General features: G+C 50.6%; 1 protein-coding gene across 1 annotated transcript; it reads right to left on the reverse strand.

The window, feature by feature from the left end:
- LOC119114307 (superoxide dismutase [Cu-Zn]) lies at window positions 1–27874 on the reverse strand. Its single transcript, XM_037238504.1, has 5 exons — window positions 27750–27874; window positions 5151–5280; window positions 3775–3867; window positions 2947–3059; window positions 1–1901 (listed from the first exon to the last, which is right to left on the reverse strand). The coding sequence occupies exons 1-5, from the start codon at window positions 27849–27851 to the stop codon at window positions 1755–1757; spliced, it is 585 nt and encodes a 194-aa protein (XP_037094399.1). The 5' UTR covers window positions 27852–27874; the 3' UTR covers window positions 1–1754.

Here is a 27874-nt window from a genome sequence, read left to right on the forward strand (position 1 = left end):
GAAAATACGCATATGTATTCGAAACTTTGTGCACAATTACAATATTCACAGACATAGCTTTTCCATATACAATTTGATATATTTAACCATATACAAATTAATACGGAATGTTGTTTGTGAACATTAAAAGCACATAGCGTTCTGAGCACCATCGAAAAACCCAAAACACTAAAGAAAATGTAAATGATTACCAACTGCATTGTGAAATATACCTCGACTTCTAACCAGGCAGTGAGTGTTATGCACGCTTTCTCTAGGACATCAGGTGCGATACAATCTTACGCGCACTTCCTAATACTCATGCATGTGTGTAAACCTTGAAAAGGAGCCTGTTCGGTCATAAAATCTTGACAAAGCACACACTTTTCAATGTGCATCTCGGTTTGTCACATCATTTTCACCGACAGTAGGTATGCTCTAGCTTACAAAATATTTCCTGTCAATGCTTCGAAACTGTTCCTTTCCCTGCGCGGCGTTGGAAGCAGGCTCACGAAAGTGGCACATTCCACCGAGATGATAAATGGTATCACGGAATTAAGAATTTTGAAAAGTGCAGGCGGCTTTGCATTGGAACTGAGGTAGCATCGTGGAAGGCGGTGTTCTGTTTTAGGGTGTTTCGCCACGATGTCATACAATTTTTCCCATGACCTCTTAAATTGGGTTTCAATGGCCTATGTCGAATATATGCGTCAGCAATGCTGTTAAACAAGGCAGCAGCCTGCCAATCATTCCAGAGGCTATCTCAATACAAAAGAAGTTATTTTTTAGTAACGAGTGCGTAACCAGTTGTTTCGTGACCTGCACCCTTCAATCCTTCGACAAAGCCACCAAAATTTGAACATACAGGCCCAGGGCAGTCACTCAAACGTCTGAAAAGTGTGCCAACAATTGTCTGAACGTATCTGAACACCTCATGCGCGAATTACGGCGCTGACAGCAGACTCTGCGAATGCAACAGCGTAGTGCTAGCGGTACAACCTCAGCTTGAAAATTGGACGGAATGTACCTTCCGCGGGGATTACTATTCACACCCTCTGGAACTGCCCTGTCGTAAAGCATGTCTCGGGCCCGTGACCAGTGCACCAGGCGCTCGACAGCAACTGACGTCCTGGGATTATACCTTCTCCTTGCTGACGAAACTCATTTAGCTTTCTGGTGCAATTCCCAACGTGCAATTGCCAACTTCGCAGGCATCGCGAACTTTAGCAAATGACATGTCACTGTGTTGAATAACGAAAGGAATGTAGTTGACGTAAATCTCTCCCCATGTGTAAATCGCAGCCAGAGTTTGTCGCAGCTGCCTTTGCCCAAAATTCCTGTCAGAAAATGACGAGAGATTCGCAGACCAAGACATTCCCACCAAGTTCGGGCTCTTCAGTCGCCTCTATCGGTTGTGCCGCCTCCGTACGGGCCACAGCCCAGCTGGGGACACTCGAGAACTCACACATTCAGCTGACGGCCCTAAGCAAGGCACAAACTCGGGCAGCGGTATCCACACTCCGAGTTCAAGGACACATCAACATCACTCTCTGATAGGAACCAATGACGTCACGCCTTCGGCTGAAGTACCGAAGTCGCACGCACTTTGTCCTCACTTTGGAAAAGACCATCGTCGACCAGGAAGAACGTCGAACGGTCAGCACGCGGTTGTCATGACAACACGCCAGCCGCCGCTGAGACCGCGGGGAACGCTCTCCGTCCACAGCTCCTACGACGTCACGCTCGCGGCCACGTCGTCCCGCTGACGTCACAGCTCAGTTGACGGCGCCGATGATGCAGCACGCGAGCCGGGCCCCGGCGTGGCCGGTCGTCTTGCTGTCACTCTGACCTCCCAGACCGAGGTCGTCCTCGCCGGCATGGATCACGATCGCCCGACCCAGGATGTTGCCGTCGCCGGCAAACTGCGGACACGGCAGCGTGGTAACGGACCGTGCGGATAAAATGTAAATGTAAACCACGGGGGTTTACGTTTACAAGCGAAATACGGATATCACGTGGCGTTAACAGACTACCCATGGTTTTCCTTTTAGCAGAAGACTGCGAACTGTAGCGAATGATGATCAAACTATTTAGGAGTGTACCCTCACCGGCAGACTGCGATGCGTGACAGGACATATACCACCGCATTATTTGAGGGTTTACCATTTATCTTCCAGTGAATCCTTTTAAAACAGACCATAGAAAATATAAATATAGCAGTTGAGTTGCTTTGAAACACGAAAAGCATCAAGAAACAGACAGAGAAAATAAATGTGCCGTCCCAGAAAGCAGCATTCTCGAGAAGGAAAACGATTCACGGGAATGGCACTACGTAAGAAACAGTGCAACGGTAAACAATTGCGATCGCTCTTAGGTGCCGAACAAATGTGCGCGACAATAGCGCGAGAAAGCATGAGGATTTACGTGCGCGCGAGTACATCACGTACTTCTGGGTGCAACTGTAACGCTGTCAAACTGGGGGGAGGGGTACGCTGGCGCCGTGCGGCACGCCGCACTCGTTGCCAGGCGGGCTCACTGAGGCGCATTGCAGCATATTAACATTGTGGAGGGGAGTGGCCCAGCAGTGACATCACTGCGGCTGGCCGCTGGGGTGATAATGCAAACGAACAGTAAACACGGACTTCACTGCACACATTGATGAGTACCTCATTGCCTGTGACTAATGTGTACTAACCGCAAACTTCTCAAGCCTGTAGCGGACTGACTATTCATTTTAGCGATGGTTCGTATGCTGTCATCTCAAATGATATCTAGCGTCCTTTGCTTTGTCTACCTTGGCGTAGATTTTGGGAGCTAATTTTACGCGTTGTTTAAGCTCAACAGCATTTGATGCGCGCGCCACCAACTACCGAAATAACCAGTAAAACGCCGCGCTCCGCACATCTGAACGAGGGACCCCTGTTTGCCGGCCCCTTCGCCTCCGCCAGGGGCTGGCCGTCGTCTGACCCGTATGACGCTGTCCTTGATGTTGATGTTGGCCAACTGGTTGGCGTCGGCCACGATGTTGCCGAGGTCACCCACGTGACGTTCTGCCGACGACGGGGCGCCGTGGGCTTTGCCTGCCGGCCAGGTCAAGTCAGGTCAAGTCGCGTTGTTATGTGACCAAGCAGACCAGGCCATGTCAGGCCGGGCGAGATAGTTCAGGCTAAGCTAAGAAGCTTAGGCTGTGCTAGACCCCGCGTTGAAGGTTAGATAGGTCAGTCTCGGGCAATGGCAAGAGCCAAGCCGAAGCAAGTTAGGGTAGGTAAAGGAGGTAGCCGAGGTAGTTAGGGTAGGGTAGTTAACATCGACAGCTGCCGGGGCGGACCCATGCCCGTCACGTCAGCATTTGGCACGTCAGTGTAGTGAACCCCAAAATTCAGGTAGAGAATGCAAATGCGCAGAGGGCAGAAAGGTCAGATCAGGTCAACTATCATCCGGAAAAACCAAATCTCAAGTCAAACAGAGACGCAGGAAAGAAATCGCGCTTAATGTCAAGTGCGAATTGCAGGCAGTCACCTAGGGGCATTGGACGACATCGCATTGCCCAAGGAATTCACATGCCGATTATTTGAATATGGAAAATATACGTCAATAAAAAATGCGTCAACCGATAGGCGCTCGACTCATACACCAGTATGCTCAACGACACGCCACGTGAACCCTTCTCCCTCATCCCCGCCCCCCCCCCCCCTCCCACCTTCCGCCTATACTACACTGTTCCGCGACGCCGTTGTCGCCGTACGCCTACGTGACCCGTGCCGGCCGGCCAGGACGGCGGCCTCTCCGGCTCACCGAGCGGGTTGAAGTGTCCCTTGGCCGCCTTGCAGCCGTTGGCCGTGCTGCCCGCCTGGTGCACGTGGAAGCCGTGCTTGCCCGGACTCAGTCCTGTGGAGAAGCATTCTACCGGTCAGCCAGGGGTCAGCCAGGGGTCAGCCAGGGGTCAGCCAGGAGTCAGCTAGGGGTCAGCTAGGGGTCAGATAAGGGTCAAAGGGTCAGTCAGGGGTCAGCTAGGGTCACCCAGGGTCAGCCAGGGTCAGCCAGGGGTCAGCCAGGGGTCAGCCAGGAGTCAGCTAGGGGTCGGCTAGGGGTCAGATAAGGGTCAAAGGGTCAGTCAGGGGTCAGCTAGGGTCACCCAGGGTCAGCCAGGGGTCAGCCAGGGGTCAGCCAGGGGTCAGCCAGGGGGTCAGCTGGGGGTCAGCCAGGGGGTCAGCTGGGGGTCAGCCAAGGGGTCAGCCAGGGGGTCAGCTAGGGTCACCCAGGGTCAGCCAGGGTCAGCCAGGGGTCAGCTGGGGGTCAGCCAGGGGGTCAGCCAGGGGGTCAGCCAGGGGGTCAGCCAGGGGGTCAGCCAGGGGGTCAGCTTGAGACCAGGCTCGATCGCGGAGTGGACTGGTGGTACACTGAAATGCGCGGAACTTCGGCGGGATATCCAGAGACACCCCATGGCCTGTGAAAGAACTTGACATCCGTTCATCCAGGGTAGCTTGCTGGATGTGATATCGTAAAGCTCAAGTAAACACAAAACAAAGGCTGCGTAGTGAGTTACTCTGCATACCTTACGCGTTTGTGTACACGTTGGATTTATATGGACTAGCTTAGATGCCGAGCTGCACGCTTCCAAGCTGGGCCTCGCAGGCTGTCGGTATTTGGAAACAGCACATCCCGCGAGCTGGGAGAAATATCTAGCGTTCGTCGGTTGGAGCTATGAGGTCATGTGGGATGCGCCCGCAGAGGCTACGCCTGAGAAGCGCTGGTTGTGCGAAAGGAATGGGTCTCGTTACACATCCTGTGTGAAATCTCACCGCCCCGTAACACATCCTACCATTGGTTTTCCCTCAACGCTGTTTTGTCTTCTGAACCTCTACCTGTTATCGATCTATATCACCGTCATCATAGACTGGAGTCTATAAATCTGTCTTTCAACATCACGGCATGACGTTTTTCGCTTTGTCATATGACTAACTCGGTTTTTTCGTGAGCAGCCGGCTTTTCTAAGGATTTTGTATGTAGTATTACCTAAATCAAAGTGTTCTGAACTTACTGTCCATCTCACCCTGTAATATTTCAAACAATGTCGTCTACCCCAATGTCATCATTCCAATCACCATCCTCCGCCACGAAGCCATGGTTCCAGAACCTCGGCGCCACCGCGCACCGTCGCCGTGTCCCACCTGTGACAGTGCCGGTGACGGTGATGGTGCCGCCGCTCCTCCTGAAGCTTATCGTGCCTCTGACGTTGCTGTTGGCCACGGCGCCTTGCAGAATGCACTGCGCATCGGCCGGCACCGCTTTCGGCACGTTCTGTAAGAGGAGGTGCGACCTGACAATCCTCCGACCTGAATGCGAGGCCCGGGTCCCTGGAGGGACCCAGCGAGAGAGCGGACGGCTTGGCGTCCCTGGAGTGACCCAGTGAAGAGGATGGACGGCTTGGCGTCCCTGGAGAGACCCGGTGAGAGAGCGGATGCCCCTGTGGCTTGGAGTCCCTGGAGGGACTTAGTGAGGGGACGGCATTGGAGGCAATAGTTGGTGCAGCGGGCAAATGGGGCCGATCGATCAAGGTCGCTTTGAAGGAAGCGCAGCGCTATCCCGTTAGGTCACACGTATGTAACAATTCTGAGAGGAGCCACACTGTTGGAGTCTGGAGGGCCACACGTATGTGACACTCCAGAGGGGAGCACTGTTGAAGTTCCCTCGGCTGCTCCACACACTTTGTGTGGGTGATGACACTGTCGGGCTATTTACAGGGCTACGTCAGGTGCAATGGGAAGGTCAGAGGTCAAAGCGTTTTGTCGATAAAAATCCGCTCCGTTGGTTTTGGCTGATATAAGTTATAACAGCTGCAGGTCTTCTAAAATATTCCCAATCTAGAACGTTATGCCGAAGAACTATGTATCATTAGGTTTTTGCGCCAAAATATCCAGAAGCTTGGGTTTTCACGATTGGACAGTTCACGAGAACGCTCGAGAAGCCCTTCACCGGTGTCCAGAAAAAGCACAATTGTTGAAAGATAGGACTTGGTTTCTCCTGGAGATAATACCTTTCCGGAGTTGCAGCCATCAATCGTAGGAAGCATCATGATGCATCTAAAGCGCTAAGAAGCGCACGTTGTGCTATATATATATATATATATATATATATATATATATATATATATATATATATATATATATGTATATATATATATACATAAGTCGCATAGGTTGTACAAGTATCTCCGCCCGACAGCCGCCAGAGAAAAGATAGCCTAAACCACCGGCCCCGCGCGAGGCGAGGGAGCCGCCCGCTTCGCGGTGGTCTGATCGGTCTCTGGGAGTATTCAACAGCCCAAAGCTCGCTGTGGCTTTCTCACCCGCGCCATTATCCCTCATTATCCGATTACGGCATCCGCGAAAGACTCGGGTCCGCCTTGGTCCACTTAGTGCGACGCCGACCGACCCCATAACTTTTCCTTGGCGCACACTCTACCCACGCTCCATCATCATGTCGTCCAGTCAGGGCTGGCGGACGGCCGGCGGCTCGTGTCCGGCCGAACACACGGGACGGCGCCTCGGACTTCGGAGAGCGGTCGGTCACTGCTGCGGCATCCTCAATGAAAGGGGGAAGGGGGAGAGGCTACGTGTTTCTTTCAAACAGCATCTGCAGCCGCGGTTAGCGCAGTTTCAGGGGCGTAGGCCAGAAGCTGCCAGGCCCTATGACTGGATGGCACAAAGCTAAGTAATACGTATATATATACATATGTGCATATATATGTATTTATATATATATATATATATATATATACATACATGCACATACGTATGTACAATATGAAATAATATAATGTGATAAGCTGGAAACGTTTTGCACCCCGTAAAGCATAAGTTGTGCCACCTCTGTTTGTGCGTGGCTTTTCAAAGTTAAGGAAACTCGCTGAAAATGTCAGCAATTCCTCGGGAAATGGGTGCTCCGTTGGAGTCGGGTGTCCCGGCGCCTCCAAGCAACGTGACGGGGAGAAATTGGTTGAAAAGACGGGATATCCCCATTTGCTTCACAGAGCGTTGGTCTGCGTCGGGGTCATATTGCTTATCACAACGGACGGAGACGCTGGACGAAGAGCAGTGAAATGAGTTGAAGATAATTTGACTGTTAAAACAGACCAGCTTGCCCGGTCAGGCTGTTGGGCCCGATAAAAGCTCATACCTTTACGGTATTAGCAGCCATTTTTCGACTATTAACGAAGCATCATGCACTTGAAGCGTTAAAGAGCGCAAGATGTGCTGCCATACTCGGCCATGTGCGTGAAAGCCGTTCGAGCTGGTGTGATAATTTTGCGTCGTTGCAATGGAAGGAAAATATGACCCTTCCCGCTCGATTTACATGGTTAACGTTGTTAAATGCAGCTGAATAGATGCTCGGGTCAAAGCGGCGTCTAAATCTCGACTACTGGATATTTTAGTAGCCGAGATTCATTTATCGTGAATCTCGATTACCCAGCGTCGCAGCGAAGCGGGACCATCACAATTTGACAAACGATAGATCATCCGAGATCATAAAACCGTGATGGCAAATGTGCGCGCTCACACATACAGCCGGTCACGCGGGCTCGAGCTCGGGCGAATCAGGGATCTGGCCGTTTGGAGCGTTTGATGAAGCGAGGTCACATACTACAAACCACAGCAGATAAAAGAGTAAGGCCGACGCCGCTCAGACTCTGCATTACTTGACCTCACCTATGCGCACGACCTCCTGAGGGTGTCTGGAAATATATTTTAGCTCAAGTGTTGATGCCATATCCATGGTGTTACGATAAATCTTACGTCGGTTATCGCCTCGCTCGTCTCAAATCGCAGGCATTGCGTCTGACGCGGCGTTGATAAACAGCCATTGGCACCGACCAGCGACATCCGAACACGACCAGCTCTCTCAACCTCGTGACGCCGCGACCACCAGCCCCGCCCGATGAGGCGGCGGCGCCCGGCCCCGTCACTACCGCATACGCCTGTCGACGGAAGCTGAGCAGCAGCCAGACGGCACCGACGACCAGCTGGGGAGCACACCAGGGCCGGGTGTAACGTGCCCGTGTCGTGCAACGCAGACGCAAGGGCGTACGTCCGCTGCCAGTGTGCCGCTGCGCTGTTCGCGTGCCGCTGCGCCGCTAGTGCGCCGCTGTGCTGCCAGTGCGCCGCTGTGCTGGCAGTGTGCCGCTGCGCTGCCTGTGTACTGCTGCACTGGCCAGCGGAACGCCGCTGCGCTGCCAGTGGAGCGCTGCTGCGCTGCTAGTGCGCCACTGTGCTGCCACTGTGCCGCTGCGCTGGTCAGTGTGTCGCTATGCTGCCAGTGGAGCGCTGCTGCGTTGCTATTGCGCCTCTGTGCTGCCACTGTGCCGCTGCGCTGCCAGTGGAGCGCCGCTGCGCTGGCCAGCGGAGTGCGGTGCGGTGGCGAGCGCGCCGGCGCTGGGCCCAGCCCGCTGGTCAAGATTGATCTAGAGCTGAGCCGAGCCGGACACGGACCGAGCCCGGCTGCCTGTCGTCGGTTAGGACCACGAGCAGGGCTGTCGGCAGCGATGACTGCTCTCTCCGCCGGTGCCGCGAGCACTCCACGGCAGCACGGCCCCGTAGTCCAAAGTCAAGGTTGTCAGCACCTCGACTGTCTCCCGACCGGCTGGCTGAGCATACGTCGGGCTGCCCGCGCAGACAAAAACGGGCCGGCATCCGGACCGCCAGCGTGACAATGTGCGCCAAATGGGCGCAAGATTGCATTATCAGCGGGGTACTGAGCCGACACTGAGCCTCCGCTGGTCCGCCGTATCGCAGCGGCGCAGCGAGCCCGGCCGGCGGCGACTGCGGACTGCCGATGGCGGCGGAGGCGGGCGGCGGGAATGCCGATGGCGGCGGAGGCGGGCGGCGGGGAATGCCGATGGCGGCAGAGGCCGGCGGCGGAGGTGGACGGCGGGGAATGCCGATGGCGGCGGAGGCGGGCGGCGGGGACTGCCAATGACGGCAGAGGCGGGCGGCGGGGAATGCCGATGGCGGTGGGGGGCGGGCGGCGGGGAATGCCGATGGCGGCGGAGGCGGGCGGCGGAGGCGGGCGGCGGGGAATGCCGATGGCGGCGGAGGCGGGCGGCGGGGACTGCCAATGACGGCAGAGGCGGGCGACGGGGACTGCCGATGGCGGCGAGGGCGGGAGACAGCGGCGGCAGCCTCTGGTCACAGCGATACTCCGAGAGTCATGTGGAGCACGACCCGTCGCGTTCAGGGGTCCTACAGGAGCCGTACGGCGACATGCCGTCCCCACAGTACTGACCCCTGTTTCATATTCCGTGGCCTCTCTCCAGTCCATTGCGAATCCCGCACTGACAACGGCTACCACTGCCTGGTATCCAGTCCATAGAAATGCCTGGTGGGGATGCATCGGGAATCAAAAGCGCCTATAGGGTACCAAAAATCACCTTTGTAATGCTTTGTTGATCAAATCACGGGGATTCAAGAGCGTTTAAACGTTAGCGGAAGAGTTCCTTCAGGTCTCCTTTCTGTAGAGAAAAGGAATGGCTAATTTCAGAAAATAGCCTTTAGACCTCAACAAACCAGAAACAATCAAAATGTAGCCATTTTGCCACTTTGCCATTGGCTGAACGCTTTGAACGTCAAAAAAGATGCTGAATCGATAACGTGTAATGCGTTAGAAGTTGTCACAAGGAATGAGCCACTTCCGTGACCTTCCTTGCCATAGCGCTCACGCAAAGCCCAAAACTGCAGAATACTTACGGTTTTCTGGAAAATTTCCTGCAAAAACGAGGATAAAAAATTGTCCAGCAGTGTTGTAAACCGCATATTTCTACGTTCCTGCTTAAAGCAAGAACAATTATTGGGTTGGCGCAATCCGTGTATAGGGGAAGGTCAATTAAAAAGGCCGTTACAAACATGTTGCATACTGAGATGCGCGATGAGTTGTTCATTGCAAATAACACTAGACAGTGTAACAACAAGAAAAGCGATTCCACTAGATATAGAGCCTTAACAGTTGCCAAGCGTAGCTGAGTCAAGCTTCTTATAACTGTTACATACAGAGCGATGACCCAGCCAGTCATAAGAAAGACGTTGCAAAATTCCTCATCATTTCACCGCAGCGCGCTGTTTTACGCCTTGCGTTCCCGAACAAAACTCGGATGTTTACTCTGTACTGAGCGTAAAAGTCCTACTTTGAGGACGGCTTCTGCGAAGAGCCAGCAGGTTTGTGTATCCAGCAGCATGCGTGGACTCCCTCAGTCAGCAGCAGTCAGACGCTCTCACGGCCAGCCAGCCCGGTCGGCAGCAGTCAGACGCTCTCACGGCCAGCCAGCCTGGTCGGCAGCAGTCAGACGCTCTCACGGCCAGCCGGCCTGGTAGGTAGCAGTCAGACGCTTTTACGACCAGCCAGCCTGGTCGGCAGCAGTCAGACGCTCTACGGCCAGTCAGCCTGGTCGGCAGCAGTCAGACGCTCCACGGCCAGCCAGCCTGGTCGGCAGCAGTGGGACGCTCTTACGGTCAGCCAGTCTGCATTTCAGACATGACTGCGCCAATTGCTCGCCAACTGATGTGGACATGTGAAATCTTATAAATAGCCCTCGTTCGTATTAAGAAAAATGGCCAAACAAGAAGAGGCTGGATATATATATATATATATATATATATATATATATATATATATATATATATATATATCTACTCTTCACGAGCACGAGACGAGCAACATACTTCCCAGCTATTTCAATTATGTTAAGAAAGTGTATCCGAACTACGGTAGATGCATACCTTGTTCTTGGGGAATTAAATTTAATTGGCGAAATATGTGTGCGAACAAATAACGTGAGCTCCTGCCAGCTCCTATTTCACTATGAGCCCAACAGTATCTACTGAGGTTGAGGCCTGCATCGCGCCCGAATTAGGGCTGGTTTTTGTCCTGTTGCCCCTGGACGCGTCGCTGGATGCTATTTTCGATTTCACGCTGGTGTTATCACTTCTGATGCGTCTAATTTCCAGCCTCGGAAGACGTCGAGAGACTGGGTCCGTGGAGCAAATTAAAACAGTTTGAGCCGTGTGCGATTGCGTTTCACATTAAGACTGACACTGGTCGAGGAGACCCTCGCAACGGTGCGTCAGCATGCCGTGAGAGGCTCGCATCAGCGCGTCAGCATGCCGTGAGGGGCCCGCACCAGCGCGTCACCGTGCCGTGAGGGGCTCGCACCAGCGCGTCACCATGCCGTGAGGGGCTCGCACTAGCACGTCACCATGCCGTGAGGGGCTCGCACCAGCGCGCCAGCATGCCGTGAGGGGTTCGCACTAGCACGTCACCATGCCGTGAGGGGCTCGCACTAGCACGTCACTATGCCGTGAGGGGCTCGCACCAGCGCGCCAGCATGCCGTGAGGGGCTCGCACCAGCGCGTCACCATGCCGTGAGAGCCCCGCAGCGGCGCCGGTACGGTCCGTCGATGGGAGAAAAGACATGTGTTCACTAACTCGTGCCAGCGCTGGCAATCCACTGTCAGCAATCGATGTCTGTTCACCGTGAGGGTCTGAGGATTGGAGCGGAATAAACAGTGAGCATGTAAGCAGGCGTCTGGTTCAACCGTTCAAGCGTTAGTTTTCATTGTGTGGTATGCATCAATGTTAATGTCCTCCGCTGAATTGCAGCCATGACATAGCTGGCTGTGGAACCTATTTTTACGCAAAATCTACTTCAGCGAATAACAACTTTGTGTTGCTCGCTATTGACTTAAGTATATAACCGTTCGAGCCTTTTTTGCAAATGCCCAGCGTCGAAAGTTTTGCCTTCGATTATCCAGCAGAACTCCTCTTGTGATGCCGCACAACAGACCAATGTCTCTTTCATGGAACCCGATACACATCATCGCGCACCCTTTTGTGGAAAGCCGATGACTGCACGGACCATATTAGGACAGCTCGGCGGCAAGGAGCAGGCGGGTTTCGAACCCAGGCCCCCGTGTGGAAGCCGAGGACACCAACCACTCGGTCGTTACGCCCCTTACTGGGCAACTGAATATAGAAGTGGTGCAAGCAGATATCTCCTTTTAAAAGTGTAACTGAAATCATAGCCGTGCTTTCAGAATGAGCCAATAGTCCGACCGAAGAAATTCACGAAATCGGCATTTCAACTGGAAACTATGAGCCCTCCAGAATGACTTTCGTGAGAAATGTAACTTCCATCCGGGATGACGCACCTATCTAATTACCGTCTGCGTCATTCATATTGCCATGACATTTTGAGGTATTATCTTCGAATCAATTAGCAGCTGGGCAGCAAATTAAAATGTTGCCCTAGACCTTGGTGCTAGCTTTTCACTTTACTTGGATAAAAGCTGGCCCATTCTCTGCCGGCACTGGCGTGACCTTGAGCCGGGTCAGCTGACGCACCGATACGACCTTGGGCCAGGTCAACCGGCGCACTCCGGCAGGCTTACACCAACGAAAGCGGGTTCTGCTGAGACGTCAGACCGAGACATTCATCCCAGCCACGGCTCCACGTAGGCTCACACCTAACAGGAACGGGCGGTGCTGGGACGTCAAGCCACTGCCTCTTTCCCTGCCACGTAAGAAATGTGGCAGCATATGGAGCAAAGGTTAGCAGCCTCCCAATTCTGATCAGACATCTTTTCAGAACCGTGGCACATTTGTTGTGTTTGATTCATTGAATTCAGAATCGGGTGATCGGTTGTTAGCGTCAAAGGTCATTCCTAAAAAAACGACAGTACAAAATGTTGACGCTCACAGCAGACGAGTACCAATAGGTAAATTCAGACCTAACGGGTCCCACCATCCATTTGAAGGGAATGCTCCATATTTGAAGACATTGAAACAAGCATGAGATATGATGAAATAAGCTTACTTATAACTACTGGCTTACCCATAAGTGGAAAAGACTATTTAAACAACACAATTTTTCTGCTGAGTAAATATGCTTCTCAATGTGTCATCGTTTCAATAAGTGATGGCACCTTGCACAGCACAGACTGAGAGCCAATTGACAGCCGATATATCTAGAAAACATGCTCACGAATGCCATATATGAACGCCTTGACAATTATATCTTACTGGCCTTGATCGCCACATGGCCTATGAAATGGCAGGATTTGAAAAAGTTGTTGCAGTGTCATGATGCCTAGGTGACCTTGAAATAGACCCCGAAAAAGTCTGCACGTTATTGCGGGTGTGTGGCTCAGAAACTAGAAGGGTTTAGGGCAGTTTAGAAACTGGCAGGGCAGAACTGTGAATTACACCGAGTGACCTTCAAGATGGATCTTTCAGTTCAAAACCTCATATAAATATGAAACACTCTTTTTAAGCCGCTATAATAGAATGATACAATGCCTGCAGCAACCCGTCTTAAACAAACCCATTCGTTCAAGATGTTTCCTGCCAGATCTGCAAACACACCCAGCGGCTCTGCGGCGGGCGCGTTTACTCTGTCTGCAGGCTATGTTGACACCCTAAGGCTGCCTTTTACCATGCCACGAGATAGTCCCGCGCCCACGTCTCGAGCCCAGAGCAATAACGGCGTTCGCAGCCCGACAGTGCAATCAGATCGCGTCCCAGTCTGAGACAGATGCCCTGGTCATTTGTTACCAGGCAGCCAGCCAGTGTGCCCAGAAGTCCTCTGATGGGGCTCGTCCGAGGCCAGCCAAAGTGAGGATCGACCCGGTCTCCGGGCGGCGCCGCCCGACGGTCGGGAGTCCTCTGATGGGGCTCATCCGGGACCAGCCGAAGTGAGGATCAAACCGGGCTCCGGCCGGCGCCACCCGTCAGGATGTTCATCTAGTGAGGCGTCATCATAGTCAGACTTTTCCGTTCCTCTACCATCTGACATGAAACACGGATCCAGGACCCCTGCGATCCAGGGAAACGGACGCTGGACTCGTCACCTAACGGTGTGCTGAGTGCAAGTGTTAAAACGGGCGCCTGCTTTGGCCAGTGAAATATCAAAAGATCACCAGGATCCTGGCCGAACGGGGTCGTCTGGTAGGGGACGATCGTCCTGAAGCATTGCACGTCACGGGCCTCACGGTCTCCCCGATCAAAATGGCGGCACGGGCTAAATTAAGTGACCAATCGGAACGACACAGCGTGAGTGGTGGACATAATTACAAGTCTGAAGTTTCGCTAGGGAACAGCTCTCAGCTCACAACCTTTCGCTCAAAACGCCTACTCAAAACCACGCTCGCAAATCACCTGAAACACATTTATAAAATCTCCCAATCTACCCAGCCAGTTGTCTTTCACTCCACCTCCACCACGCCTCACCGATGAACAAGGCTCACGCTGCGCGCGTAGCTCTCTCCAGCGGCAGATGAAGTCCCGAGCGACAAAATTATCACGCGTCCGTGAACCACTCAGTGGACTGCCAGTTAGGCGCACGGCTCTGATTCCGGTCGCCTCATTTTGACGGAAATTGCCGAGCGGTATGAGCAGACCGTTCCTGGAAGGCATCAGCCAAGAGGTGTAAAATGAACCTCTCACTCGGGTGTCAGGTTTGCTTTTGGCTGCAGGAACGCGGCTCGACCATCACCGACGCGAGTTCTATCCAGCGATGCCGAATGGATGAGCACGGTTGTTATGATTCTGAATTGATGATAGCGATAAATGTGATCGGTAACTATCGTGTAACCATTTTGCATCTTTGTAGATTATGCTGCATTTTAGGCGTATTTATTGCGGTAAAAATATGTGTAGTGACGTTCATGTAATACCACGCAGAATCAAATAAGCTATTGAAGCTACTTCTTCAGTCAGTATGGTTTTTTACCTGAAGCAGCGGGCCACCACTTGGAAGAAAAGCTGCATTCGCCAGCAAAATCATACGACTCAAGTTGTAATTTGCACTCGCGTGTTATTGGGGATTCACGACACACTCAGCTGCTGTGGCCATATGGCATCGTCTGCCTCTCACCCCAATAAAGAGGGCGGGCACCGCGAGGAACTGAACCCAGCACTTTTGGTTTCCCAGGCGAGCAGCTCAACGGCTACACCACCAGTGCGTTACATCGCTTTCACTCCCCATCTTGGTTGTCTTATGAACCCCTCTTTAGTTGTCCTATACCTCTCTTTGGGCCAAGCCTGTCTTTATCACGGGTACAGGGCAGCCGTCCGTTGACCCTCCCCATCTCAGAGCCTGGCACCGCCGCTGACCGCCCAGCCGACCTGACCGAGGCAACCCTGATCACTAGATGACGTCATCATTGGCGGTCCCACTGGATGACGTCATTGGATCCGTTACCGAGGCCGCGAAGGAGAGGACAGCTGGGCCAGACACGGCAGTAGTGGCAGGCGGACAGTGCTAATCGGGCATTTAAACACGCCATCCATTGAGACGAAGTTGTCAGATTTGTGTACAGAGACAACAGTTATGTAGTGTTTTCATGTCTGGGGATTGTGCGAAACCTGCCTTGCTGCTTTCGTCATCAGCGTGTTTCGAGTCTCCCCAGGCTGATGAAGCACAGCAGACTGACAGCTGGTCACAGTGGTGTAACTATCCTACAACATGAATCCGTAACCATGACAACAACATGAGGTCGTAACCACGACAACAGCATGAACCCGTAACCATGGACACGCTTTCAAGACCGGCAACAACGATTATTTCCAGTCAAATTTAGAAGTCATATGGGCCAAGTGAAGGTCAGACAAGGGGCTGTAGTTTTTGCTTTCAATTGCCTAGTGGCGTCCAACGAATACAGTAAGACCAATTCCGCCAGCATGGACCTCAACGCACGGCGAACCTCACACTCGCCCCCCCCCCCCCCCCCACACACACACACCCGCAATCAACGTTATCATAACAGGAGACCTCAACGCGTGTTTGAGAAAACCGAATCAGAAAGCCAGATGCTTCCTTGCGTGATTGCTGTTTGCTAGGTAAGACAGTAGTAGTAGCCTTATTCCTCGGAGAAAAACCAGTAGAATGGAGTACAGATGCGTTGACATTTCGGCAATATGCTTTTTATCAAAACGAATAGCAGAAGAGAATAGCAGAAGAGAGTCAGTAACTGAAAGTTACTGATCGCGTTAGACAACCAAGGCAGTGCTGCCAGCTGCAGCTTAAAAGCGGTGCTCACTACACCGGGCGGCGGTCGCCGTTAGGCGGCGGCGGCGCTGGGGTCGCGTAGTTCGTACTCCTGCCGCGTGGTGGCACCCATACAGCCCCCAGCGGCGAGAGGTGCTGGTTTTGCTTGCCAGCAGGCTGCCTTCTCCTCACGTGACGACTTTCGCTATGTTGGGGATGCTGGTTTTATGCCACAGAAGGTGTAGTCTTACGTGAGGGCGCGCGTTGTTTGAGCTCTCCAGGGATAAGTTTTAAAATATGAAGGCGCTCTTTCTGTCAGCTGTTCTTTGACTTGACACGCACTTCGGGTCGTGAAGTGCTTTTCAGTCTGGTGGTGAAACAGACTGACCCGCCTCTTTTTTCGCGCGCCCATTCGCTTTTGAGGAGCGTGGCAGCAGTGGGCAGTAATCATAAATAGCATGCGGTATAGTAGATATGACAATGTGATAATAACCATAATAGCATAATACGTGGCAATGGATACACCAAGGCGTGATGTATGGACACTTTGGCCTCTGCATTTATGAAGTGTCCTTGCTCTCCAACACTGTTGACGTCACTGTCCGACGTTGCCACAGGCACACAGGTAAGCAATATAATCGGGAAAAGGCACCCGCCCATCTTGGCAGGCAGGGCTTCACTGGCTTGTGCAGGTCTGTGACGGACTCGTCTTTCGGCACTCGCGGTTCACCCCCCGTCCCCGCGACGCTTATCCAGGATCAGCTGCGTGCGCCAGCCATGAGTGTGCTGATGTGTCCCCTGGTGAGTGGCCCCGTGCGAACGCCGAGCCTATAACCCGTGCACGGCTCCCTGTGTGGGTTTGGTCTCGGCGGAGGACTCCATGGTGCGTGTAAGTTTGCTCCACTATTACCCGCTCTCCTCCGTTGCATGGCCCTGGAATGGCCACCAACGGCCGACGGCACACCGACACGACGGCGCACGACCGCACAAACCAAATCACAGTTGCTGCTTTTTGTGTCGTCATGCTACGAATTGGCAGCTTTTTTGTGTCTTCATGCTACCAATTGGCAGTTTTTTGTGTCATCAAGCTACGAATTGGCTGCTTTTTGTGTCGTCATGCTACAAATTGGCTGCTTTGTGTTGGTATTTACCTGGCAATAGCTTTGCGCATTACTTCACAAAGCGTCTTCTTCATCTTAATGTACTGTGGCATAGGCATGCAGCTACTTAGGTTTATTAGGAGGCACTGGGAGAATCGTATTAAAGCGATTAAACAGGCGCCACTCCTAGTCATAGAGGCCTAGTAGGTTGATACGTGCTAGGGTGAGGGTCAATTTGACTGCCGCCCCCAAAGGAATTAACAGAATAATTTCCGAACGGCGCGAAGTACCTGCACTAAACTTTGCAGAGCAATGGGTCATCAAATCGCAAATCTCACGGTATCAAGCAATTAGATGTGCCTTGTAAGGCCGCTGAACTGTGATAGGTGAAAACCAGGCTGGCTGTCAAAAATGGCTGTCAGTGAAGACAACGCCTATGAAATCGTTCAATCTGATGCGGCAATGGAGTGCTAAGCAAAGCCATACATCCCTGAGATAGCTTCATAGGCAACAAAATAACTGAATTTGGGATACAGCAAATTTCACTGACCTAGGATCAGGTATCTTGTATTTGATACACCAACCGGCTCTTGGGCATCAGATGCTGACATGATTTGCAAATACTACAGCCTAAACGTGTCGCGATGGCCTAAGTTGAAATGTCTGAGACTGCCGCAAGCATACTGACAAGCTTCCTGATGGTCTCAAACTACAGTGCAGTACATTTTTTTTTTATAAATCGTCAGGAATGTGGTCTCAGCACATGTCGAGAGAAACGTTGTCATTGAAATGTGTCTTCTATCAACCGCTTCAATAACTGGCTAGAAGCTTTGTGCAAAATTTGCGACAAATATCAGGACTATTTGCAGAATATTTGCGAAATGTTGTTATTTTACAATTAAAGTGCCACATACGTCAGTGCGCAATGAAAATAAAACGCTATCAGGAGCTGGATGAACCGTGTGGTGTGCAATAATTGAGCCTGGCACGCCTGTGAGACACTATATTGCCCAATAACATGAGCATCAAGGTCACAGCCTGGTGTTGCATTCCACGCCACGACTTCATATTCCAAGCCGGTGTCGAGAAACAACAGTCTCATGTTACTGGGTTCGTGTCACCTTAGCTCTCATGTTAAGGTTTTTGACATTTCCTTCTGTTCTCAGACATCACCTTTAACTGTGCACAGGTATATGCCAAAGACAACGGAGAACGCTTTAGTGGTTTCGTTACGAAATCGAAAAGTGACTTTGCGTTTCAAACAGTCCGACAGAGAGTGCTCAAAACCTAAATACGCCGAAACAGAGCTCAAGTGTTTCCGAATGCACCCCATAAGGAGGCCTCCAGTGAACCTCTTCAAGACAGATCGCGTTCGTCCTCAGTGGCGTCGAGCTTTCGGATCGGAGAGCGCTCGTCCACTGACAGGTATTCGAGCTATCGCACCTCGTCCACTGGCGGGTGTTCGAGCTATCACACCTCGTCCACTGGCAGGAATTCGAGCTATCGAACCCCGTCCGCTGCAGGTATTCGAGCTATCGCACCTCGTCCACTGGCATGTATTCGAGCTATCGCACCTCGTCCACTGGCAGGTATTCGAGCTATCGCACCTCGTCCACTGGCAGGAATTCGAGCTATCGAACCTCGTCCACTGCAGGTATTCGAGCTATCGAACCTCGTCCATTGCAGGCATTCGAGCTATCGAACCTCGTCCACTGGCAGGTACTCGAGCTATCGCACCTCGTCCACTGACAGGTATTCGAGCTATCGCACCTCATCCACTGGCAGGTATTCGAGCTATCGAGCCTCGTCCACTGGCTGGTGTTCGAGCTACCAGACCGCATGAACACTCGTTCAGTGGCAGGTGTTCGAGCTGCCAGACTGGACGAGCACTCGTCCACTAGCAGGTGTTTGAGCTATCACACCTCGTCCACTGGCCGATGTTCGAGTTACCAGACCGCATGAGCGCCCGTCCACTGTCAAGTGTTCGAGCTGCCAGACTGGACGAGTGCTCGTCCGCTGGCAGGCTGTCTGGTGTTGGCCGAGCTCCAGGTCGTCCGAGCAGGCACACAGCGGTTTTCTCTCCCAGTTAACGAGCGGAAGCTCACAGAGATAAGAACTCGCATGAACATACAAACTTCACAAAGCCCGGCAAAATGATAACAGCTGATGTGGCTCAACAAACACTTAAGAGTTAAAGGCTTGCCAGCCACAGGCCGGAAAGTTCTACAATGGCCATCCGCCCGGCACGGGACCTGTGAGGCACGGATCAGAGGCAGAAGCTCTGTCGAAGCGAATAAACTCCCCATGAACAAATGTTTACGCAGGAAATATGCAACTCTAGACAGTAGGCATGCACCGGTGAGGCTTCTTCTAGCGATTCAACCCGCTAATCATCAGGCTCCCGAGAGAGAGAACACCAACTAAGATAGACAACACCATATTTACAAGGCAGGTAGAGCTCTTGTGTGGAAATCTTGTGAAAATTTACATGTTTAGGTCGTGACTCTGAGCTCAGCTACTATCAAATAGGCTCAAACTCGAAGTTAGTGCCGGAATTGTCCGCCGATCTTTTCATGCTACTCAGTTGAGCTTACGTCTCTCCAAGCATAAGGTGAGCGAAGGCCACTTGAGGCTCCATCTTTATCTGGCCTAAAGAACTACGAAAGAAGATGGCAAACATTTCAAGATAATGTTGGTGCGTGAATTGAGAAACGGCGACAGTAAGTTCATTAAACGAAACACTGACAAAGGCCATTTAAGGTCCGTGGACACCCCTAACCTTCCTGGTGGGGTGCCTGCGATAAGAAAATTTAAAATGAGCGTCAAATGTCTCCGCCCCTGCAACTCGCGGGTAGATAATTATCCCCGCCAGTGACCGCTTAACTCATTTATGTAGTGTGATTTCAAGGGACCTGTTTCAGCAGAATGTCAGACGAGCTTTCCACGCCGCAAGAGATCTGTTTCCACAGGATGACAGATCAGCTCTGTTTGCCGCAGGAGATCTGTTTCAGTAGGATGACAGACCAGCTCTCTACGCCGCAAGAGATTTGTTTCAGCAGGATGTCAGACCAGCCCTCCACGTTGAATTCCACAGCCCACACATCCCCCGGCCGCGCATGTAAGGGCGTTGGGCTGCGGCTTGAGGAAGGCGCCTCCGGGGCATGTGACCATCGCGGCGACGCGCATGGTCGATAGTTGCGTGGGCCAGGGTGACGAAGCTAATCAACTGAGCGCCTCTACTGAGAAGACGGGCACGCAGTCCAGGGATCGCCCATTCAGAAAGGAAAGGGGTGGGAGTGGAAGATAGCTTAACTACTAATACTAATCATTCTCGACTGAAGGCTCGCGACCGGCTGAGACGATGGGCCAGGGAAGCAGTTTTGTAAAGATTGGTCGGAGAAAGTATTGCGAAATTGGAGTCCGGCCCTCCACGCGACACATCCGGCGTTTCTTGTCATCGTACCAGCCTCTGATGGCATGATGGTAGCTGCACTATTGTATTAAACTACACTGACGTGCATGACACCAGGGGATAATTATTGATGTAAGCGTTCGTTGCAGTCTCTGATGGCGTAATGGTAGCTGCACTATTGTATTAAACTACACTGACGTGCATGACACCAGGGGATAATTATTGATGTAAGCGTTCGTGGCAGTCTCTGATGGCGTAATGGTAGCTGCACTATTGTATTAAACTAAACTGACGTGCATGACACCAGTGAGTGATTACTGATGTTCATGGGGGCAGTTTTTAGTCGTTTTCGGTGAATGTTACCGTGAGCGAGTTTGCAGTGGAGCTGAGCTCAATAAGCTGGTGTTCGGGTCAGGATTCAAAAATTAAGGTTTTCTCAATGGCGTACCGTGATCTCATAACTTTTGCACTGTTTGCATAATGCAAAATGGCATGTCGTGAAATATGAAGGCTACACAGTGTATTCCGCCGCATAGCTATAGGGCAGCTCATAGTAACTGTGCATCATACTCGACAGAAATGAAGGTGGTAGTAAAAGAACTAACGAGTAAACATAACGCAAGCCAAAACCGTGCCTCTGCTGGTTTTCAAATAGTGGCTTTTAAATTGAGTATGCGTAGATTATGTTTCGCAACTTTCACATGGGACTCAAGATGAACCAGACGTCCTTCGAATTTAGTATTCAGGTCGAAGGGTATGTTGAATTGAAACGATGGACTCACCGATGAAAACGATAGCAACGCACTGGTGGAAACGTCTACGTCTGGGAATACTTGGCTTATTGCTACCACGATCCAGGTAAACCGCGATGTAGTTCAAGAGCAGTTCAGTATTTGGAGAGATGAGGAATAGGGAATAGCTCCTAATGCATTCTAGTATGCGTATGTGAAATACAAATCACATACTGAACGCGACTTTATCCGTTTTCATGATTATTTACCATAATGCTGTGCCGCGGTATTTAATTGAACTCAGCACCGTAATACAAACGCCATTTGGAAGGAACCAGAACATCTCAACCACCAAGTTCTCATTTTTCCCCGCAGAGAGACACATCTAGGGAGCAGAATTGTAAGAGCAAAGCTTGTTCGGAACGTACAAAAATGATGTGATAACGATAGCTTTTCGACGTTAACTGTCTAAAAATCTAAGATAGGCGTTGTAAGGCTATGCAGCTCATGGCTGACTCTCATTTGTCAATACCGCAGTTCAGTCAACACGTCAATGTGTCAGTGTCAGTGCCGCAGCTCAGTTCAGTTATTTGTTAAAACTGGAGGCTACGTCACGTTAAACCGGTTAACGTTGTCCGGTACCAATGTAATAAAACCTGCTGGCGGAGTTCGTCAATCCGGATAGTTTCGCCCAGTAGCAAACGCAAATCAAAACGCGATGCACACACAAAGTGCACTCGTCATAAGCAGCATATTTGATGTGACCACATCATCGTGGCGAAAGTTCCGCGGCAGGCTCTCGGCTCCGTGCTCGACTCAGTCAGCGACTGGAGACGGACCGCTCTACCGCACCGAAGGCGGAACCAGGGACCACTGACCGGGGACGCATGGTGTACGCCCGGTTGGAAGGTGGCTGTACAGGTCACGGTCGTAGGTGTCCGGTGGGCGGAGCAGGTTGTCGTCTGCGGTGACGCAGTCGGCTCCGGACAGACATGATTCCTGCGGCTGGACTAGTTCACCAAAGCCGCCGCTGCGACTCTCCACCTCTGACGCAGCGTTGTATGGCTTCGATCTCCAGCTCTGCTCGCCTTATTGGAAGTGGCCTGTTGCTACGTTGGCTGGACGGGGGGGGGGGGGGGGGAGGCTGACCGTGGTGACGCTGGGCGGCTGATTCTGCTGCTGGTCTTGCCACCTGTGGCATCCGCCGCCGATGGTTCGCTGAGACAGCATGGCATGTGTGGACTCGTGAGCGTTGTATTGAACACCCTGGTATTCATTAAAAGGAATGCTGATTTTTCTCTTCTTTAATTCTGTAGCTGTTTCCCACTGGATCGTTACAAGACCGTGAACGATTTTGGCGTTATTGATGACAGTCCTTTGTGTCTGAGGCGATTGATTGTGCGTATGTGTCAAACATGCCCAATCCAAGGCCAAACTGAGTCAAACATGTCCAATCGTTCTTTCACATGGAATCCACGATGCGTACACTTGGAAGAATGTGTTTGTATGGTCAACCATATAACAATCCTGAGGACAAACACTGTGTAAAAGTTGTAGTGATTTCCGTGAGTGAAAGTCACGCTATGTCAGATAAACATAGAACAGGCAAGTGCCACTAAGCACAGTTTGCGCGTGCATCCATCACATAAGCCGCCCTGCCTTCGCCTGCGGTTGCAGCTGCAATATGTGACCAGTGCGACTTTAGTGTATTTACTCAGCCTTGCTCTTCGCTGCATAACATCAGCATGATCATGATCATTGCTACACATTGCAAGAATCTGTGACATCCTTTGACGAGCAGAGGTCTTTGTCATGTCTTCAGATATGGTCGCGTGGAACGGTTCATCATATTACGCCAAATTTCGTTCATCGCGGCGTTTTGATAGAGTGGTTATCAGACAGACAGAACAGGTGTTTCACCTCATATGCGACCTGGAACTTGAACTTTCAGAGGTTAAATGTATGTGTAGAATTTTACGCATTCGCAATTGAAATAGTACAGACAGGCTTAAATCATTCCATGCTAATCCAATGCTTATTCGATGACCGTAGCATGAATATCTCCACAGCATAGCAATACAAGGTTGACATGCCGCTGATGACCTAGCTTTAGTTCAGAAGTCGCACGTGTGAAAATGAGTGATCTCTTGACTTCCTAGTTTTAGCTCAGAAGTCGAGAGGTCACTCATTTCACCCAAATCAAAGACCCGAACATTTTAAGAACTGGAAGAAAGCCAGGGACACACTGGTGCCCACATAAGTAGCCTTTGTTTTTTTATTTGGATCTTGTACTGACTAAGGTGTAGTCTTATTAACGACGTGGTCCCTTTCAGATCATTATCGTGATCTGGAAAGCCACTTGTTGACCCGGAGTCAAAGGCCGTTGCATAGTTTAGGACACAAAACAACATGTCGGTTTTATTCTGATCCTGTGCCTGTCCTAGTTCAAAATTCAGTGGTGGGTCAGGTACCAATGTCGGGCGAGGGCCATATCATTCAAATATATCCCTTGAAACGGCGCTACGCTACAGCCAAAACTGGGTCATTTTTTCACCAACCAACAGAAGGTTATGTTGTAGTAATGACAAGTTATGCATCTTTGAATTTCGATCATTGCAGCGAGCGCTGGGAAGACCAAGCAGGAACAATGGTAACGCTGGATACGAATGGATCAATGAATAGAAATGTGGAACGCGTTCTTTAAAGGAAACGCTCCACATTTGCATGTGATTTTGAACTGAACTAGCCATCTTAAAGATAATTCGGTGTAATTCACAACCCTGATTTTCTAAAGACCCAAACCCCTCTGGCTTCTGAGCCAGACGGCTGTTAAGATTTCCAGACTATTTCGGGGAGGCTATTTTAAGCTCAAACAGGCGTTCATGACCTCGTAATGACGTTATCAAAACCCTGTCATTTCATTGGCCATACGGTGATCAAGGCCAAACTCAATGTAATTATTGAGTCTTTCGCATCTTGAGCATGATTTCCAGATGTAACAGCCGTCAATTGGCTCTCAATCAACGTTGTGCAAGGTACGATGACGCGATCAAACGATGGCGTAGTGAAAAGCATATTTACTACAAAGAAAATTTGCATTGTCTAAAGCGGTCTTTTCTACTTAAAAGTGTACCAATAGTTATAAGTGGGCCTTTTTGTCATAACTGATGTTTGCTTCAATATCTTAAAATGCGGAGCATTCCGTTTAACGCACCGCAGTTATCTGCATGATTTCTGCTGCCCTCTAACGTCACATGACCATTGAAGCGACGCTTCCACCGCCCGTCGGCTATTCCAGCCAGGAACGAATGGCGCCACATGCCTAGCGTCACCCCACCACGTGCCGGTGCGTCGTGAAATTCAAAAATTTTGCTTTCGTGCATAATTTTTGTGGCGGCTGCCTCGCGTCGCAAGGCAGACGCCACAACCGGCTGAACTTTCGGAACGGACCAAGGTTGATCACGGGACGGCACGATGTCAAATATAGTGTTGCATGTATCCTCCGCCAAGTTGCACCATAAAGTTGCGTCCAGGAATGGAACCAACGCAGTGTGTGCGGTGGAATCCGGAGTAAAAGAAATAGGGTGGTGTTGATCTGTGTCTGCGAAAAAAATCACCGTGAGTACAGATATCAAACGTTCAAGCTTCCCAATACAACTAAGGTTTTTCCGAACAAATAAAATTGCTTAACTCCTACCTCCTGGTGTAATGAAGGTCAGTTGCTTGCAACTGAGGACGCAACCCATCACCGCGGAACACCAAGATCCAAGGGCATTTTTCCTTACATTAACTTCCGACACGTGCCAAAGCGTTGGCCACGCTATTTTTTACGCTGGTCACTCTGGATTTCTATTAAGTCAGCAGTGTTTACTAGCTCTGCTCTTCCTTCCAGCTGTCGACAAGTCTCTTGGAAAGGTCGACAAGTTCAGTTTTGCTTTCATGCATAACTGTGCTGTGGCAGCGCATTGGGCAGTCTTTCCTAAGGTCTTGTGCGTGCGTGTACAGTCATGCTATTTTACGTGATACTTGTTTGTGCCTCGACCTGCTTTCGGCGAGGAACGGCAGGATGTCTTGTTGATCACAATGGCTCGAATTACTGACATGCGCTTGCATGTGAATTTTTGATGATGTGAATTACATGAAACGTTTTCGAATTCTAAGCTTTTGCAAAAACCGACCTCACGTCGCCTTCAAATGGAAAGCCATTCTTCCGCAGCAAAACCATTTTGGAGCGGATTGTTATTTCAAAACAATATTTTATTTAAATATCGACAACGCAAATTCAAGTGTAAGAAATCCCGGGAGAACTCAGGTTTTGGGGGTAAGTTGGGTCAACACTGGTGGCATAGTTTCTTCCCTAACCGATTTTAGAAAATGGCACCCCTGTAAAAGTGTTCATTTCTATCCATCCTTTTACATTCTGCAAATCATTTTACACAAGGAGGTGCTTGTCCCTATACATCCTAAACGTTCTATTTAATTGTGTGTCACCACGTTGAAGTGTGGTGCTGGGCTTAGTTTGGTGTGTTCCGTATACGAAGACGCGATATTACTTTTAGGGGACATTAATCAATACTGTCGCACTGGTAAGGTACACATACGTTTTGTATAAACCAATTGAGCAAACTTTTTCATTTACCGCTATCTCGGGAATAAACATTCCAAATCTAGCGACTTAAAACGGAAAACCCAGGGCACCGGTAAGTGTGAAGAGTTTGCCTTCCGATAGATGCTATGCGGTGTGTGTCTGGTTTGCTGTGTAGGAAATCATGAAAGAGTTTTGGGTGTGATTTCAAGGAATGAAGCTGAAGGCCATGAGCTTTTTTTATTTTCTGGGCCTATTCTCTTATCAGAGGGGTACACACAACTATCAACATTCTGGAGATTTAAAATTCAGACCCGCTTCGCGTATCATGTGGCTTTATCGGTAATGACCAAGCACTTACGGGCGCTGATGAGCATTTTTAAAAGCCTTAGTCCAATATCCTATGCCCTTAAGCCAGCAAAACACCTTTGCACATACCATATGTAGTGTTCCGGGCGTGGGCATGTCATCAAAGGCCACCAAATAACACCTGTCGGACCAGAACACTCCCAAGTGAGCGAGCGACGCTGTTTTTCGCTGTTCCGGTGGTAATTTCAGCGATCCATTTGCAACGCTTTTCAAACAACATACCAATCAATTGGATGTTAGAGTTTCGACCGCAGTGTATTACCGAATCCGTGAGCCATCAAATAAGGAGACACCCTAACACAGTGCTTAGCACTGTGCTGGCAGTTCTCCAGCTAGCGCTGATAGTTTCCTTATTAGCATTACCACGCGGCTTAGGTAGGAGTCAATTTGACTTTCCTGCGGGTTTTTTCCAGAAAAACTCACGAACGGTGCGACATAGCACACCAAAACTTTGTATAGTTGTAGACAACTGTGTGGCGGATTTTTTTTGAAATTACCAAGTTATATGCAACTCACAAAGTTGGTGGCATGTAGCGGACCAAATTTTGGCCATGGCTGCCGCCGAAGGACTTGCTGGAGAATCGTTCCAGCAAGTGTTATGATACCACAGCGAAGTGTTAGCCCTGTCATGCAGGTTCAAGATGCCGTTTTTAGACAATGAGCCAGATAAGGTTAGGGCTACTATTAGTTTTGTTAACCTTAGGTAAAGTGTGACAGTTCACATCAAGGTCAAGGTCAGGAAGATCACTGAACTGAAATAGCTTTGTCTTAACCTATTGCTTTGAAGAACACGCCACCAAGGGTATCTTTCGACGCTGATTGTAAATTTTCAGGTGTATCTAGCATAGCGACGTATGCAGATAGCACCGTTGAAGTGCAACAACTGTTGAACCTTAGCGCGTTGGGGCTTAGCAACGATTACGGCCAAAACAATAGTCAGCAGTCGTGTAAGTAGGTTCCGATAATGCTGTTTGCCGCTGTTTCGAACTGACCCGAAATTTGCCAAAATCCTGTCGTACGTTCACCTCTGTCCCGAAGCCCAGCTTTACTGAATAGACGCCTCAGCAACCGAAACGTTCATTTTGCATTGAGCATTTTGCAATATTTCACCATGTGCAGATTTCTAATCTAACGCTGCCCGTCTTCCACACCCTGAGACAGCCTCCGTCGTTTACATCATGATGTGATATTCCATATAGCATCGATACAAATCCTTCGATTCAGTGCACTGCAGAGCAACGCACAAACGGACCTCATCTCATTAATTTTACGTTAGTTCAGGTGTGTGCTAGGCCGTGGGAAATGACCAAACGTGCCGTTCTAAAGCCTGCTGTAGGACTGCCTCTGCTCAGGATTGAATGTTGAAAGGTTAACGAAAATTAATTCTTCAGATATTTACAAATGAATATAAAATTGTTAATTATTCTAAAATTGTAGTTAGGGCTGATAAAATACCGGAGAAGGGCCGATCAAGCCAGTTCTCCCACAAGGAAATCGGGTTAAGCCAGTGCTGCCAGTGCTGCCTGGGACACGCACTCACCGGGTCGCTGCTAGGGACCGCGAAGTGTCCCACCAGCCCTCCGACAACGGCGCCGACCAGCAGCGCAGCCGCCACCGACACCGTCAGCTTGATATCCACCATGTTCAGCCCTGCGCGTCACACTG

The sequence above is a fragment of the Pollicipes pollicipes genome, unplaced genomic scaffold (assembly GCF_011947565.3).
Source record: "Pollicipes pollicipes isolate AB1234 unplaced genomic scaffold, Ppol_2.1 Scaffold_7262;HRSCAF=8765_pilon_pilon_pilon, whole genome shotgun sequence".
Classification (NCBI taxonomy): Eukaryota; Metazoa; Arthropoda; class Thecostraca; order Pollicipedomorpha; family Pollicipedidae; genus Pollicipes; species Pollicipes pollicipes.

Excerpts from the sequence above, each read along its gene's own strand:
- LOC119114307 (XM_037238504.1), bottom strand. The coding sequence starts at position 27,851 with ATGGTGGATATCAAGCTGACGGTGTCGGTGGCGGCTGCGCTGCTGGTC. Across the intron at positions 5,281-27,749 it reads CGGTCCCTAGCAGCGACCCG|AACGTGCCGAAAGCGGTGCC; the intron begins GTGAGTGCGTGT and ends CTCCTCTTACAG. Across the intron at positions 3,868-5,150 it reads CGTCACCGGCACTGTCACAG|GACTGAGTCCGGGCAAGCAC; the intron begins GTGGGACACGGC and ends GCTTCTCCACAG.